General features: G+C 34.3%; 1 protein-coding gene across 5 annotated transcripts in view; it reads left to right on the top strand.

Annotated features, from left to right (window-relative positions):
- Positions 1–18,989, top strand: part of SGCZ (sarcoglycan zeta) — a 453,475-nt gene that overhangs the window by 390,998 nt on the left and 43,488 nt on the right. For all 5 annotated transcript variants that reach the window (XR_011738777.1, XM_065837213.2, XM_071807535.1 and 2 more), the window contains one exon: positions 11,399–11,521. Coding sequence is in view for 4 of the 5 variants with exons in the window: in XM_065837213.2 (XP_065693285.2) it covers positions 11,399–11,521 (123 nt within the window). In the remaining variant the exon portion in view is untranslated. The remainder of the gene's footprint in view (positions 1–11,398; positions 11,522–18,989) is intronic.

Below are 18,989 nucleotides of genomic sequence, written 5' to 3'. Positions count from 1 at the left end.
CACAAGGTGGCTGCTAGGTGCTAAGCATTATTAAATTACCTACAGCTTCCGGACCTTTATCGAGTCTCTGACAAGACATTAAGATGTTATTTTTACCTTTTTTTTTCCCCGATGTTCAGACAGCTCTTTAATATTAATAAGAATATATTATTCTAATAGTAGTGGCTTAGATGAAGAGCAAAATAGGGGCAACTAAGTGAGAAGTCTTAATTAAATTAAAAAGAAATAAAGAAAGAATGAGAAAGAGAGGAGCAGTGAAATCTTTCTGATGTTCTCCTTTACTTCAGAGCTACAGGGAACACTGGGAAGAAGAAACTCAATGGCATGCTGCTGTTGTCCCAAAACAGGGTTCTTTAACTGGTGTGCATACAATTGAGCCCAATATAGCACACAGAGAGGAGATATAGTTTTATTACAGAGTTACACAAGTCTGGATTCGGGAATAAAGCCAGCATGCCAGCAAGAGAAGTAAAAGGCATTATATACAAAATCTATTACATTTGCACCCTAACGAGCCAATTGGTTACGCATTTGCACATTGCATTACATAATCCTTTTAGCATATAATGAGCAAGGTTCAGCTAAAGGATGCTTCATCCAACAGTCTCGAGATATGTGTTAAAGCAAGACTTAACTAATTGTGCAAGCTTCAAAATATCTACAGCTGCAAGGTCAGTAGTGTGTGAAGTTTGTGATTAGGGCAAGCGCAAGGCACTCTGTTAAATGAGCAGACCAACCTAAAAATGAAAAGATTTACATGTCTTTAGGTTAGTAATTGCAGACAGGATTCATTCTTTTAAGTGATGACAACACTGCTGCTGTAATAGATGTTAAAGTGACAGCAAAGAGATTTTGCAAAAATATGGGTAAGAAGTAATTTCATTGCAGACTTAAAGTCTTCTTTCAGTTAAGATATCTTTAAGAAGTCTATCAGTTGTAATAATGAGACAGCTATGGGGAATTAGTCTGTTTCTGTATGTGAAAAAGATTTTTACAAGTGGATAGTCAAACTTGGAAACATTTATCTGTCCATGAAACTTATTTGTCCATACAAGATTTTGAACCTCTGTTTAACCTGATCTAGGTGTTCCTGCTCCAGTGGGAGGATTGGACTAGATGATATTTTGAGGTCCCTTCGAGTCCTTAACATTTTGTGATTCTGTGATATCTATGACTAGTATTAAAAAGTAAATAAAAAACCCGTCTGTTTTCTAGAATTTCCTCTCACATCTTTAGTCTATCAGAAATTGGATCTCACTGTTATGTTGCAATTCTTGTGTTTTTAAATACACTAAAGTAAAAGTTTACTTTCTATTTATTGCAGCGCTTTGTCTGGGTCCTATAAAAAATAAGCAGTTCCAAAAAATCAGTGTCAATGTATAACACTGAAACTTCAATAACACATTGGAAAATACTAGTTAATATCTATCACTAGAACAAAGCTGTTTTATTGTGCTTATTTAATTAAGATTATTATGTTTATTTGCCTTTTAATTGTTTTACCTCCATCCAGAACAGTATGGAGTTTCAAATACCATATTATGCCAATACTAGAGATATTAATTGAGCCGTCTATAAATGGGCAGAGCTACCTTGGTATAATTTGTCTCAAGTATGTACAGGAGATTTTAAGGTATATTTAGTATGGATTTTAAAATTTTCTATAATACATGAATGTCTCTCTGAAAAGACCTTTTCCTTTAGGTTATTCCTAGGGTGATAAATATTGCAATTGCAGATGAATTATGAACAGAATTATGAACCAAATTAATGATTAGCTCAATATTTCAAAATTTTTCTATATTTCTCCTGTGAATCAAAACATTCCACAAGTCTGGAATTAATTAGTTACTGGGAATAGTTATCACTCACTGAATCACTAATATCAGTTATAGATTAAAATAATACGGAGTGAGCATTTCTTCCAATAAAAAACTAAGGACTATATTGCCTTTAAAATAAGTTATTCCAACATTAGAATCTAAAAACTTCATAAATTTCCTTTTGTGATGTTTTGAGCAGATGTTTTGTTTGGAGAAGCTGTTTTGTTGCTCTTCTCTCACATTAATTATCAAGGCACCTGGACTCTTTACCACCTTAAAGTTGTCAGACATTAAAAGATTCCTAACTTTTGCCTATGGAATGGAGAAAGTGAGTTTGTTGGTTTTGGGCAGCGTCATTTGTTAGGTTATTATATATGAAGCCAGATGTTAATTTACCACATCTATTTTTCTCTGTGGTGGAGTGATTCTAGTTGGTTTGCCATATTGCCAAAGCAAAAGCTTTCAGCAAGTCCAGACAAACATTCCACCTGTGCTGCAGGTGTTGCCTCTGAATTTTTACGTCCATCTGCATCTATGTTAGATTTCTTTCCAGGTAAAGAATCATCTATTCCTTTGAGGGCACTTCAGATTTCCCCATGATACTTGTTCTGTCACCATAAGATCCTACTCCCAAGGCTATCAATATAACTTTTCAAAGTGGTGTGTTGGAAAGGCAGGTGATCTGGGAGTGATTCAAATCACACAGAAAGATGCAGGATTTAAATGTCAGCCATGTAGGCATCTGAGGTAGGTGTCTTTATCTGTGAATTGAATTGCTGCTTCTGTGTTACAAGTCAACAATGAAATTCATTGAGAACTGTAATCAGAAGAGACACTTCCAGAAGCTAAGAGCCCAGATCTGCTTTTATCCTGCTTCTGAAGCTTTCCTGGCCCTTTTCCCAGTGTCGAGGGCAAGGAGACAAGTAATTTCCTAAATGGATAGTACAAAAATCCTGAGAGCTAGGCAACTAAACCATCATCATCTTATGCTATCATCATAGTAGATGCAAGTTGTTCAGAAGTCTGTGAATGCAGTTCACAGATCTAACAATTAACAGAAGGGTTTAAAATTACCATTTTCTGGCCATCAAGCTATAATTTTTTACTCTTGTTTTACTACCTGGTAGCACCTACTGATAGCCTTTCTGTAGATTAATCCTGTGTATCTTTTAATATTTTGTACATTCTTTCATTAAATCTTCCTCATTTAAAGAGTGATTATATAAATTGCTAAAATAACACCTTTTCTATAGATAACTTCAGCATATTTGTGTATTCTAGCTAAAGCAGATAAACCGAGTAAAAGTCAGTTTGGAAAAAATAGATTTTCTAGTCCTCCCTGTGTTGTGGCTATCAGTGTTGAATTCATTCTATAAATATATATATATATTTTTTTTTAACATTGATTTTTCCAAGAAAGCTTCTAAGTACTCTGGTAGCTTATGTCCTTTGTTTCAGTCTTCTTCTCTCAAAATGTAATTAATTCAGTTATTTATTTCAAAAAGTTTAATTTGCATTCAGAAACCTTTTAACAGTCTAATTCAGTACATTGTGAAAAAATATTATACAATAATTTATGTAGTCACAACAAGTTGTATTTGAAGTTCATGGAAAAATACCCAAAGCATCTGGAAAAAACGACTTGTATATTTTTAATAAAATCAGGGGAAGAAAAATTTAAAAAAAATAATTAAGAAGATTGAAAATAAACCTCTGAATAATAATTGTATATCAATAATACAAGTAAAAATATTTGTTAGCTTTTAATTTACATTAATAAACCACAAAAATGTTCAAAATACCTGCAGACTAGAAACAAAATTCAGAATAACTTTGTCTAATGCCTAGAGAGAATACTCTACCAGTAAGAAAAACAAAACTGAAATGCTTTTATTTTTAAATCTTCACAAAGCATTACATAACAGTAAAAAGGTCAAAGGGTAAAATCAGGAAGCAAAAAGATAAGGAACCCTTAGGTGACATGAATGTACTTCTTTCAGTTTCAGTCCAGTTCACCTCAGAATGATAAAGCAGGCATCAGAAAGCTACTTGCACTACTAGCAATTATTTTAGAGAGTAAGCAGATGAGAGGTAGGGACTCAAAGGATGCAAACAGGTCAAACATCAGATCTGTTTTTAAGAACATAGAAAAAAACAAGCTTGTAGAGATTTGCAGATAAGTGGTTTTCAGTAGAATTTCTGGGAATTTTTTAAAACAGTCAATAGAAAAGTCAGACTAAAAGTCTGACATAAAGGAAATATCTAATGATAACTAGAAACAGTTTTAGAGAGGAATGGATGACCTTATAATCTGCAAGATGTTATATTTCCCAAGGAGAAACGCAGTATTCTAGATCTGTCTTTGAGTTTCATCTCTGCAATAAAGACATTTCATACTCCCATTACTGTCTTGTGCGTGCTCTTCCTATTTGATTTGAATGTGCTGTTCATTAAGAACAGCATGTAGTCAGGTATGTTGTACTATGTATTGTTCTGTCTTTTTTTAACGCTCATTTCTGAATACTTCAGTTACTTAGTAGGCAACTTTGGATTTTCATAAAGCATATACTGGCCAAACAACGTAACAGTAACCTTATAGCCTAACTCAGCTAACAAAGACAATGGAAACTTTCTCACTGGTTTTGTATGGAAATGTTACGTACAGACTGCTTGAGTAGGCCTCAGCTTCCAAAATGTGTATGATCAGCTTTGTAAATTATTTCAGTTGTAAAAACCAGTTGCATCTTGGAAACCTAAAAATTCTGAGGTTGAGGACCATGCTGAAAACTTGGTTAAATTCTCTTAGGACTTAGAATTATTCATGTTGCATTCATTATGAAGAAGAAACACCTAAGCGAAGGGATGCCATCCAGAGGGACCAGGACAAGCTTGAGAAGTGAGCCCATGCAAACCTCATGAGGTTTAACAAGGCCAAGTGCAAGGCCCTCCATTTGGTTTGGAGCAACCTCTGGTATCAATACAGGCTGGGGGATGAAGGGATTGAGAGCAGCCCTACCAAGAAAGACTTGGGGGTACTGGTGGATGAAAGATTAGACTTGAGCTGGTGATGTCCACTTGCAGCCCAGAAGGCCAAGTGTACCTTGGGCTGCATCAAAAGAAGTGTGGCCAGCAGGTTGAGGGAGACGATTCTGCCACTCTACCCCATTCTGGTGAGACCCCATCCTGGAGTACTGTGTCCAGCTCTGGAGCCTTCAGCACAGGAAAGGCATAGACCTGTTGGACATGGGCCCAGAGGAGGCCACCAAGATGATCAGAGGGATTGAACACCTCTCCTATGAGGACAGGCTGAGAGAGTTGGGGTTGTTCAGCCTGGAGAAGAGAAGACTCTGGGGAGACCTTATTGTGACCTTTCAGTACTTAAAAGGGGCCTATAAGAAAGATTGGGGGAAGACTTTTTAGCAGGGCCTGTTACAAGAAGACAAGGGGTAATGATTTGAAACTAAAGGAGGGGAGATTCAGGCCAGACATGAGGAAGAAATTTTTTTATGGGGGTGATGAAACACTGGAACAGGTTGGCCAGAGAGATGGTGGATGCACCATCCCTGGAGACATTTGAGGGCAGGCTGGATGAGACTCTGAGCGGCCTGATCTAGTTGCAGATGTCTCTGCTTATTGTAGGGGGGTTGGACTAGATGACCTTTGAAGGTCCCTTCATACCCAAACTATTCTATGATAAGAAAAACAGATAAACTTTCTATTCCCATTCACACTTTGGAGTACTTTAATATACACTAGAGTTATAATTAATTCATCTTCATGAGTTTAACATTTGACCTTGTCAGTGAAAGCTAAGTTGATAAAGGCAACTAAAAAAAGGATTTAATCTAATGTGGCTATTTACTGACATCACAAAGTTTCCTGGACAGCAGGGGAAAACATCCATAGGAAAGATCATGCAGTAGGTCTGGTAATAAAAAACAAAACAAAAACAAATGAACAAAATATTATAAATAGACTAAAACATACAGTCTGAAGTCTTACACACAACTGGGTACCTGGCATGTCTTCTTTTGGCTTGCTTGCTAAAGAACCATGCTACTACTGTACCTGCCATCTGATTCAGTCAGATGGTTCTACTTAATTTTCTTCTTTGTTCATATATGTCTCTTAATAAATAAATGTGTGGCTTATCCCTATGCTAATAATATATGTTGACAGCTGGTATTATTCACTGTACCCTGATACTAAAAAGGGTAACAAATATTTACACTGCTTCTTCTGGCCCAGCACTTGCTCGAGTTTCCCTTGTCTGAACAGGTAATCATTCAGACCAGGAGATCTTGAAGGGCAACCTCTCTTAAAAGTAGTAGCTTTCTGACATCACCATAGCATAGTCATAAACAATTGACAGACCCAGCTAGGTTTTTTTAACTGCTACATTCACCATTTTTGATACAGCAAAGATGGTCTCTTCCCGTCCTCAGCAAACAGAACACAGGATGTATTCTGATTGCTGTGAATGTTTGCCTGTGTAGATGTCTTGCTCTCAACTGAAAGCTCTCTTTATTCAAATTCGTCAGTGCTTCTATTCAGTTGGTATGAGTCCTTCATTTGCATTATTTAGTTTGCATTCACTGAAAAATTTCGAAGACCTCTGGTGGACAAAATATAATATCTAACATCCCTAGGAATATTTAAAAAAAAAAAGTCTACATATATATTTCACAAATATTGATTTTAGACCTGTACGGAGGTTGAATATTTATTAAAAATGCTTCATCTGCTATCTCAGAAGCATCAACACAATCTCATGAAAGTAATTTTGTCATGCAAAAATACCTTGCGTGTAATAAATGTTTAAATAACCCATTTTTCATTGAAGAATCAGAAGACAGTACATTGGATTTCATTATGTTTTGCATTTACATGGTGGTAATTCCCTTTGAATTCTAGGCCCTCTGTTTAATTTAAAGTGGTTGATTTCTTATCTATTTCTGTGCCTGAATTTGTTCTCTGCCAGGTGGACACAGAAGGTGATTTAGAAATCAGACACAACTGCCAGTTTTCGTCTGCATCTGATACAAGCACACAAAATAACAGAAGAGAAAACATTTAACTTCTTTGGTATTGTTGATAGTTACTATTCCTCATACACCTCACTTTCATCTTACGTTTCAGTAAGTTGAGAATGAATGGAAATGCATTGTAGATGACTGGAAACATACCAGAAGAGAAAGCAAAGCAAATGTTAACTTCACCCTGTTTTTAACATTTGTGTTACTTTTATTGTTTTTGATAGCAGTGGGAGTGGAGCGCATTACTGCTGAGAAAGAAAGAACAAACATATGATCTTCTTAATATAGAGTTACATCCCAAACATATTTTGTTTGCTAAATGAGTAATAAGTCATATTAGATATTCTTAAAACTCTAAAAACTAATGTTTGCGTGGAAACTGTTGCAATTAGGGAAATTATGACTTTTATTTTGTCTGTCTTATCTCCACAGCAATGACTTTCTGCAACACGTCTTACCTTCACAAGTATCATACAAGCATTATTACTTCTATTATATCATTTTGTTGAAAATTGGAAGGGCAATAAACTTTGTAGAAAATACTCAGAAAAAACAAAAGCACCTCAAACTTGAGTATCCTTTTCCACACCAGAAAACATGATACAGTGCATTATAAAGCAAAATATGCATAACCACAGAATTAGTTCAGAAGAGGTTCAATCTACTGGTAGGGGAAATATGAACTGGCCAGAAAGCTGTAATGACTGTACATGCTTTCCAAACAGTGAAAAAAAAAGCTTTAAGCTGCCCAGAGTGAGCAGCAATTTCCACAGCAATAAGCTTTGTAGTAATGCCCCCAAAAAACCCACGCAAACTATCTATGCACTTATCACATACAGAAAATTTGATCTAATCTCTTAGTAACAAGTAACAACTCTTGACACTCTTGTATGATTTACAGCATCGTGCTAATTGACATTTTTAACCGATCAGCATTAAATCATGTTTGGTAATTGAGTTTTTACCGTTCCTTCCATCTTTGAAGTTGTATCCTTATGATCATATGTAAACCTTGGAAAACTGGTAGTATTTATTATAATTCCAAATAGTAGTTATAAATTATTTTCCCAAATAATAATATAGTATAAGACATTATTGACTTTAAAAAGTAAAATGTTAAAAGTATGCATTCTTCATGGTTGTTATTATAGTATTACTTAACCAGCCAAGCTATACACTTACAAATTCAAAATAGATTTGTCTTGAAATTTAATCTATGTTAGTGTTAATCTGAGTTACAGTACTATAATTTTCTATATCCATATCGTATGTACTGCCCAGAGTTTTCATTTAACATGTCTATACTATAGCTAAAATGAATAATTTTATGCTTTGTACCATTTTTAGCCTGTTTAATGATAGTTTTATTATGCAACTTCTGTGCAACAAATGTGTTATAAACCATCACTACATGTGATTTGTGGATTAATATAAAATGTACATTTTTCATCTATATGCTTTAAATGAATGGAATTTAACAGAAATTTAGTAATTTATTAAGTAGTATATAACTGAATCTACAAGTAAAAAATTTTTCTGGACACAAGGTGACAAGAGAGTTTGCCATGGACTTCCCTTGATCCTGATTAAAGCTATTAAAAAGTTGACTGCATCTCTGGTATGAAGTAGGTTAGTAGTTTAGTATAAAATGGCACAGATTTTTGGTTAGCCATGTGTACAGTGGAAATTACCTTTCCAAAGATGATTTGGAAGATGGATTTTCTTGTGTGTTTCACTGAAGTATGCATTATTCAAACAGATATGATTTGCTGAAAATAAGCATAACAGTGTGATTACTCTACAGTTTTGAGCTAAAAATTTTGAAAGATGTGCTCTGTTCATGCACGATATTCTGAGAGGTGATCCTCTTATCATTTTTGTTAGTAATACTATTAAAGAGTTAGACATTTTGTGAGATGTGTATGTAGAATGTTTTTGGAACACAGCAATTTGCATTATGGCTAAGAAGATAACACACTAATACATTGCACGTGTAACCACTTACTCTTATTTCGGCTGGGAAATGAAAATGTAATGAAACAGTTTGATAGCTTTGATTACTCTGTAGGCAGTTTAACTTTTAACATCTGGTTTTACATCAAAGAGCCAACTTAAAATGTACTATATTTTGTTAGTAATTTCTCAAGTGTCTTGAATACGCTAACCACTGTTTCAGCAATAAGTGTGTAATACTAAGTGATGTGCTGTTAAGTCCTGAGTACAACATAAAGTAAAATCCCATTTCTTTTAGCATAAAAATAGAATTATATTCTGTAATGATATTTTGGACTAGCTGAATTCTAGGTGTGCCTTTATACAATGTGATGCTGAAGAAGCATGAATGCTGACCATGTAAAATACATGCATTTCCATGTGGAAGCTCCAGATCATTATTCTTTTAGTCTTTCTTTATGAAAAGCTATATTATCTTAAATACATCACAGGTTTTAAAATACAGTTAATTGAAACATGGACTGTCACTTGCAGTGATATATAATGAGTAAGAATGTGGCATATCTTTTTTCTCTTTGATTTCTCTCACATTTCCTGTTAATCCCTTTTCTTTACAGAAATAACAACATTCATGTGTGTAAATTAACATCAATACAGTACTTATAATGCCAACATCAGCTCTTAAGTAAAGGTGAAACTAGTTGGTATTAAGTTATTTGTGACTATCCTTTTATTTCCTGACCTGTAACAAGGACAGGTCCATCCTTCCATCCTTTTTCAGCTTCGCTTTCCTGTGCCTATGGGATGCTGCTGCTGTTGTGAGGCAGGCAGCACACAGTGACGGACTCCTTGCTTTGCAACCCATTGCTGTTAAAAAGCAAATCTCCTGGGCAGTAACAGTAAACACTGTTTGTATTTTATTATTTTTGTTCTAATCAGATGAATGTTTTGTTTTTCATAGACTCATAGAATAGTTTGGTTTGGAAAGGACCTTCAAAGGTCATCTAGTCCAACCCCCTGCAATGAACAGGGACATCTTCAACTACGTCAGGTTGCTCAAAGCCCCATCCAGCCTGGCCTTGAATGTTTCCAGGGACTGGGCATCTACGACCTCTCTGGGCAACTTGTTCCAGTGTTTCACTACCCTTATTATAAAAAATTTCTTGCTTATATCTATTTAAATCTACCTTTTTTTTTAAATTTAAAACCGTTACCCCTTGTCGTATGGCAACAGGCCCTGCTAAAATGTTTGTCCACTTTTTTAAGTTCTCATTACCTATCTCCATAAATGAGTATAGTATTTTTACAATCAGCTCTCCAGATGATGCTTCATGTAAAGCAGAATGTACTCAGTTTACCTGAGTTTATTACCTGTTATAGCACAGGTCCTGACTGACCTTCATCTAGATGTTGTAGGAACGATTGTCAGCTTTTTGTCCTCTGACTGTTGAAGTGAGACTCAAAGGCTCTCCCTCCTCCTCCTTGCTGTAGTTTCCTTCCAAAGGAAATACAAGCACTCAAGCAGGATGCCCAGCAGGCACACCAATTCAGATGATGCCACACCAGTCCAGCATGTGCAGGGGGACCAGGTACTGAGCATCATGAATGCACTTACTGGTAGGAAATGTCTGCCTTCTAGGAACTGGTGGTACCCTCATGTCTTGTGCAACATCTTTGTCAGAGAGAAAATTGTCAGAGAATTATTCCCTGAAATCTTGTAAATTACCTTACAGCTGGTTGTGCTATATGCAGTTCATTGCTTTTCAACACCATTTTCAGAACTTAAGTTTTGGTTTCATTTATTAATAACATAAAATAGAAACAATTTTGTGGATAAAACACTGAAGAATAAGGATAAGACCTGTAAATTATAAAGCATAGTAATTTTAACTGAGTTTTGGTTTCTTCAAACTTTTTTATGGCACTGTTAGATACAATTCCATAGGTTTGTTTGATTTCAGAATTATTTTAGGGTTTTGGAACCTTGAGGCATTTGAGAGTTCTGTTTCATAGAATATGGAATATGTAATATCTCAGTTCAACTTTTTTGTTTGTTTTGTTTTGTTTTGTTTTGTTTTGTTTTGTTTTGTTTTGATTTGTCTTGTTTTGTCTTGTTTTGATTTGTTATTCCACTGCTCAAGTTTGAAGTAGAACTGAATCAAAACACACTTTTCTGCTGTGCTGGTTTATTGGTCTTAATGGAATAGGTTCATATGTTATCTTTTTTCCATTGGCAAGAAACTGCAATTTAAGCTGAGCAAACCCCAGAAAGCTCTGTCTGAATTAGCATTTCAAGATCTCAGAGTTTTAGTACCTTCTAAATTCTTGTGTTGACTTCCACACGTGACACTGAAATAGATATCTTTCCTAGTTAGTTTAAATTCTATCCTGATATACAATAGTGAAATAGTTACTCTGCAAATTAATGTAATAATGTTTTATAATGCAAATTACCTGCCAGGTTCAGAGAAAGCCAAGTATTTCATAAAAGACTCATGTGTTTGATATATTTTGGATATTCCACATATGCTGATGATTAATTCCTACAAAATATCTTAGATGAAACATTAACTTCCTTGATTTCAGGAGCTGATGCTGTGGAGGCCCAGTGTAAGAGATTTGAAGTGAGGGCAAGTGAAAGTGGAAAAGTATTGTTTTCTGCAGATGAAGATGAGATTGTCATTGGAGCTGACAGACTGAAAGTAACAGGTATGCTAATAATAAGGTTTCTAAAATGGATGTAAAGCCTTTTTTTCTTTTTGTTTTGTAGTAATAATTAATCTATCAGTCTTCTAAAAAATTTTAGTACACTGGAGAGGAAGATCTCTTCTTATCAACAGTGATTGCTTGACCAACCAAAAGATATTGCATAATCTAAAAATAAATTTCTCTAAAGGCAGATTTGAATTTAAACTCTGCAGGATCAATGATCGTACAAACTATCCTTACCACAGTGCTTTGACTTTTATATGTTAACACTAAGCATTGTTTTTATGCCATTTTTAGGTAATATCCTTTCACAATGATAAAAACTATTGTTGTTTACTATGACCATTGTTTTTTCTTGTATACAAAGCATGAAGTCTAACTTCCATGTGAATTAAGGGTAGGTATTCTAACCTAAGAGGCTCAGCTGAAGTGTAGTAAGTAGAAACCTTGTTCAATAAAATAAGAAAAATAATTCTCATTGATATTTTACTGTCATCATTACATAAATATATATATATATATCCGTAATTAATTAGATATTGGAAATGTATGAGCTGATTAAAAAAAAAAAAATAGGTTACTTAAGTTTGTTTTAAATAAATGCTTCAACTTTGACTGCTTAATAAAATCTTACCTGATCTTAGGCTGGACTTGAGCCTAAGAATAAACTCATAGCCTAGAATAAGATACAAAATTTGAATTGTTTCACCAGTCAAGGGTGTTTAGCTTTAGGTATGTCTATACCTGCAGATGCCTCTTTACAGAGTTTGAAATCAGTCTACTGGTTTGGAAGTTCAATTGTGTAGAAAGTATAAGATGGTTCCAGTTTATGAGGATTATGATAAGATATCCCTATAAGAAATGCATTACTAGCAACTTTAAGCCTTTAATAAAATATATTAGGTAGTTCTACTTCAGTGTAATGCCAGATGTAGCATTAGAAGAGCATCAGGAAGTCCAGAGTCAAGCTATGACTGAACTTTTTTTATAAGCCTCAAGATTGTTGCTTGCCAGTGTATGTGGGATAACTTTTATTCCCCTTTCATTGCTGTCTGACCTCTGCCTATTTTCTCTAGCCAAGTAGTCTTATAGTGCTAAACCAAAAGAAAAGGCTTTTACAAGCAGACAGTTTAGAGATGTTGCAGTATCCAATATAATGCACTAAATTGTACTAGCTTACCAAATTTGGAGTTAGGACAGGGAGACATAAGTGTTTCATTAAATGAGCAGTAATTCTTCACAGATAGTGGTTGTACAAGAATTCTACCATGGTAAAACCTAAGACAATAACTGGAATAACAGAAGAAGCAAAAAGAGAATCATACTGAGTCCTGCTAAGTTTTAAACTTGGTCAGAATATTAAATACTGAGAAAGTTATTCTTACACGTACAACCGACACAGGAGATTTCAAAGCATATATCACAAGTTAAATACTAAAACATCTTACAAATGGCACTGAGGATTAGACTTCCTGACTTTAAGAAACGTAATCAGAAGTTGTAGATGTCGTGGTAATTTTTTTTTTTTTTTTTTATCAGACTTCAAAAGCAAAGCACTGCTCAATTGTCTTTAACTTCAAAGTGGCTTCAGTTCACACAGCACCTGTGGACATCATTGGTATAGAAAGCAGAACAACTAATGAAAATTTATTCAGTGATGCTTAGCATCGGATATAAGATTGTTCTTTGTGAAAAGAACAGGATTCTCTCCTTAATTCTAAAAATACACCTGACTGTATGTATATTTATATTAAGCTTTGATATATTCATCTGAGTTTCAGGGATTGCTGTATACCTGTTGAGTCCTATAGAGAATCTCACTACTAGACTTGTTTGTACAAGTAATTGATTTTCCTTCTGAAGCTAAAATGAAACATAAACAAGAATTAGGGTTGAATTTTCTAATAAATTATTTCATTAAACTAGAAAAATTATTTTAGGGTTAAAACGATAAAAACATTTACTTTAATTAGTTGCGTGCACACACACATATACAAGAAAAAGGTTTTAGGCAACCTTTAAATATCACAAAGAAAATATGCATATTGAGGATTTATCAGGTTCTAAGTGTTGCCATTTAGTTCCTGAAGTTAAATACAAATTATGTTCCATTGAATAGCCTGAAGTCCAACATTTTGGTAAGTTTCTTTAGATAAAACATGTTATTTTACAATTTTGATTAGAAAGAGTAATTTTCTTTTAAAAATCACTTGCAAATTATTGTCTTCTTTTGTGTTTATTCAAAAGTAATGTAATGAGTTGACATCATTCTTTCTAATGTCTGGATAATCATCTTACCTTGAAGTAATAGTTCATTAGTAAACTATCTTATAATGTGGCCATAAAGGGCTAGTTTTAAAAAATTTATGCTTTAAATCCCAAGGGCCCACTTTAGGTTAACACTTCCATCATTTTGTTAGAGAAGAAAAATATTATCCCACAGAATGAAGGGAAGAGTATTAGATTTCTAAATAAATGAGCATTTCTGAAAGGCTTAGACAGAATAACCTCATATTCCAACTTCTTTATCCCTAAAAGGCCTTTTTGCAACAAAAGTACTAACCTGCAGCCAAATAATAAAGCTATAATGAGACATCTATGTTTTACTGTTCACTTCAATCTAAAGCTGAAATTATTTAACATAGATTTCCCAATGGAGACTAGAAGTTGCATGTTCCATTCAGTCTCAAGAAAAATATTTAAAAAACATCCCAAAGACTAAAAAAAATTTCCTGTCTTCATGGAAAAATAAAATAATAAAATCTTCCTTTCATCATAGTGGATCTTTGAATTCTGTCCAAAGATTGCGTGATATCTTTAAATTCTTCAACAAACATAGGAAAGGTGATGTGTCCCTGTGAGTTGCATCAGTCAGACTGCATTACTCTGTACGATATGATATAACTGATGAAACCTGGCAAGCTATCATAATGTCAAACATCAACCAGAAGTTTTTTTTTTTTAGTGTACTTTTCTCAAGCCTGTGTTTTGATAATCATGATGTCTTGAGGTGAATATAGGAAAGGAGTTATGAAAGAACAGAGAAAAGAAAAAAAATAAATATTAGAAAGCAAAAATAAGCGGTGTTTATTTGTAGATGAAACTCTCACGTGTGTCACTACAATGAAAAGTTGGTTTTATTTTCTGGTTTAGCTGCATATAGCATCTCTTTGGAAACACTTCACTCTGAATGTGTCCAATAAAGGATGCATTTTGGTAATTAGTTTTCTAAAGTATACCTATTTCATGGGCATTTATAAACCACTATGGCAAAGTGGGATTGATTTTGTATGATTTTTTTCTCAGTTCAGAATAATACTTTTGTAATGCGCAGCTTTGAAAAGGAATCTATCATAAAGCAGTGTAAGAAATTATTGATTAATAAAAACTTGAAAGAGTAAGTTTACAGCTTCTCATTGATTATTTTTGTAGCATTTTTATTTGTAAATTTTTTATATAGCAGCCTATTCCAGGCAGAAAGGCATAGTAGAAACAGGCTACTAATCCAGTTATCAATATATTTCCCAGGTAGGTTTTTTTTTGTTTTAGAGTAATGCAGCTATATATTTTCCTATTAAGATACTCTCACTTTGAAATTAGGTAGTTGGCTGATTTAATTTTGTCTTCTTAGTCTTCTTTCCATCGTTACTTTTGCTTTTTCTTTTAACTGTGTTAGCTTTTTTCTACATTGTCATTCAAGCAAGAAGAAAAAAGATTCAATGTTTGCTTTGTTAGACTGAGCTGTTAGAATTGCAGCTGACTGTTGCCCCTTTCTGCAGGGATGCTTCCTACCAAGGTTAACACATACCATAGAGTTTATAAGGAGGGAAGAAAAAGGCATGATGAAGTGAACATCTTGCTCAAGAGATGGGAAACAAGCAGGAATAAGGAGCTGAGTTTCTGGTGGGCTGACAGGTTTCTTTCTACACATGGTTAAGTGTTTCTCCATCCCTTGTATTCACCCTGTCGCAACGCATGGGCAGAATCTGTAGAATCTTTTTATAGAATCTATAGAGTCTTTTTCCTTCCTTCTGCAGTTACAGAACAAGAGTATCTGTTTGACTTTTAGGTTTGTTATTTAAATACCAATACATTTTTTTCAGCCCTATGCTTTTATTTCCTATTTATTTTAATTGCAGTATGATGTCTCTAAAATATTCTTGTAGCAGACCTTGAATACTCTGTATTGGTTGCACTTGTCAGTGGAGTACAAGAATATATTGCAACTCAGCTTTATCCTGCCAGAGTACTTTTGAGAAAACAGATTAAGAGTGCCTAGCTCAATATACATTTTTTGAGACACTGCTACAAAAGAAGGTTGTAATTCTTTCTTTAAAAACTTGCACTGAATCTCTCTGTTAGTAGTTTGTCTTCCTCTAACTTGTGGTTAGAAGCTGCTTGGCTCTAAGCAAAATATCTGCTTTCTTGGACAATGTAACAGATTTTTTTCTCCTCTGACTTTTGGGGGAGTTTGCTCAGTTAAGGCTAAAAGCACTTTATCATAAACTTATTTTTTTCTTTCCATTAAACTTCCAATATTTTATCCAAATTATACAAACATCTTGCTTTTTTTTGAAAATATTGTTTTTCTCTCTATATCATGTTTTGAAGGATAAGAGACTGCAATTTAGTGCTTGTATTGTCCTTCTACATATTGTTCTTTTCTATGTACTTCATTCAGACTTGGTTAGTGTGCCATGATTTTATCTCCGCCCCTTCTTCCAAGACCCATAAAAACAATAGCGTAACTTGATTTGTTACAGGTTCAGGTACCTTCTTCTAAATCAATTGTACCTGCACATGTGGGTTTTTTATTACTCATTTTTTAAAAAAAGGCAAGGGAAGAATGGATTTGTAAATTAAACCACATAGGTCTTCCATGAGAAGACATTGCTGTTCTGCAGTCAAATCCAATTATGTTTTCCAGGTGCAGCAAATAAGCTGTATCACTTTTTCTGAATAATCCAATCTACATTGTTTCGAAAATATTTCTCACCTTTATGGAGAACTAATTTATTTTGTTTCCTATTACTTTCTTAACTGCTGGTTTATTTTCTTTCATCCCTTATTGCTGCATGTCTGAGTGGTATGATCTGTTTTAGCAAGGGACATAAAGTTCTTTCTGGATAAAACTGTATCTTCGTATAATGACAATTAGTATGTTAACAGTAATATTTTTCCTCTAAAAATAAATAAGAAGCTAATTAAAAACTTGTCAGTTAATGTTTTACCAAGATTTTACTAATAGTTCTGTGGAATTCAACTGCTTCCAGAATTTATTGAAATACAAAACTTTTCAGATATGTGGAACTCCATGTCTGTAATGTGTGAATGGAAATAATTAGCTGAAGATCACTTTGTTTCAATATTTCAAGCACAATAGCACATCTCATTGTGGGAACTGCAGTTGTAATAAGGCTTGCACATGGTTGCTAGCAGTAGTGGAAGAAACAAAAAGAAGAGGCATGAAAGCTTTGCAGATGAAAGTCAGAGAAGAGCAGAAGACAGCATACTTTGGTTCTATGGAAACATTCTCAGATTAATAACAGGACAAGTGTTGGTCGGATCTACTTGGACACCACAACAGTGTCAGGAAAAAATCTGTGAAGGGCTGAAAGTGTCTTTTTCATTATGCTCAATATATACTTATAGTGGATTCAGTATGGCTTTGATCAAAGCCATTTTCTTCAGTAGACAAAAGACGAGAGCCTTGATGTATCAAGGAAACTTCAGAAGATAGATACATACTTATATTCTAATAATATTCTAATAATATCCAGAATTAACATGTAGAGGAATGCCTCAGTACCTCAGTTTTGATTTTAAGATTATGCTGTAGGACTGTGAATCTGCAGGTAATTAAAATAAAGGAAGGTCTTCCTGAGTAGTTAAGAGGAAATTATAAAGTAGAAATATGGCTTATGGGTATAAAAAGGAAATATGACAGAAATATGAGGAAATATATGTGAATTGCAAATTAGGTTGGAAAAGTAGTAAAAAAGTACTTATAACAAGAACTGAAAGGTAGAAAACTAAGTGATTATTTGATGTATGTTGTTATTACAGTAGGCATCTAATGCCTTCAGAAACTGAATAGAAATTTCAGTATGAATGTGGAAGATCTTGGATTTACTGTGTTCAGTTGGTGGATTGTCATTCAGGACAGATGGAGAGTGAAGTGGTACGAGATGAAGGAAGCACTGAATCACTTTAAGCTGGATTGCGCAGCCAAATTATGTGACCACAGCGAAACTACAGGATTTGATGTTGTAGTAAAAAGTTATACTTTTAAGTAGATATGTCAGACTCTCAGTACCATCAGAATTATTTTATGATAATCTGTCAGTAATAAAAATGGATTACATATATGGAATTTCTGTGTTTCCTCAATAATGACTACATCGATATGTGCCCCAAAATGTACAGGATAAATAAGGTTTCTGATAAGTTGGTTTAGACCTCAGGGAATCACTTAATGTCCAGACTTGTCTGTATGAGAGCTCTGATTGAAATAAAACATTATTGCAGGAGTCTAACTGCTTGGCAACAGAATAATTACTCTCAAGGTACACCTATAGAGCTTATTACAAGCATGTATGTGTGAGCTCTAAGCTGCCTATGAAGTGGAACTTTTACAGGCAGGCTAGGAGTCTTGACACTCAATAGATACATTCCTTATCCAGGACATTGCACAAATAGATTTATATATTCTAGTTAAGGGTAGAATGCATGCAGCCAGATCAGATTACCAGCAGGGTGTACATATATATCAGTCTGCAGGTGACTGGATAGATTGTTGGAGGACTATGTTGACCTAAGGATAATAACAGTCCATTTGTGAAAGAAAGATTTTGATTTTGGGGACTTGAACAAAAACATGCCAAGGAACAGAATGATTGGTCTGAGGAATGTATGAGAAAGAAACTTTGATGAAAAGTTTTTTTCTGAAAAGATAATAGCTGCAAAAGCAGAAAAATGTGTAAGCAGTTATGCCACCCCAGGAAAATATGTTCAGTTTCTTACAGCCATTCCACTGAAAAATACTCAACAAGGCTGTTCTATAGAAAGAGACACAGAAGGAGCCAGCGTATAGTCAGTATATAGTCAGGCAGGAGAACAGAAAACGAAGGGAAATTTAAAAATATAAGAAAAATAAAAAAGGCAAATTTATACTCTTTTGGTGTTTAGGTAGAAGAAAATAATCCTTTACCTAGAGAGTCAGCCTTTCTATAGTCCATGCTTTCTGAATGACTCTTCTATATGCAACTTTTCTTCTTTTTTTTTCTTTTTCTTTTTTTCGTGTTAACATCAGTTATAAGAGAAGACGATTTTAATCTTCTCCTCTCCTTCTGGACTGTAATCTGTTTAATTCTATTAAATAGAACTTATGTTTCTGAGCTGACTCTGTGCTTGTTTCAGCTGTTCCTTTGCAGAACACAGGCAGCAGCCTCCCAAGGTTAATGAGGAG

This window comes from Patagioenas fasciata, chromosome 4, assembly GCF_037038585.1.
Source record: "Patagioenas fasciata isolate bPatFas1 chromosome 4, bPatFas1.hap1, whole genome shotgun sequence".
In the NCBI taxonomy this organism is placed as follows: domain Eukaryota; kingdom Metazoa; phylum Chordata; class Aves; order Columbiformes; family Columbidae; genus Patagioenas; species Patagioenas fasciata.
This window is presented reverse-complemented; position numbering and strand designations above follow the sequence as displayed.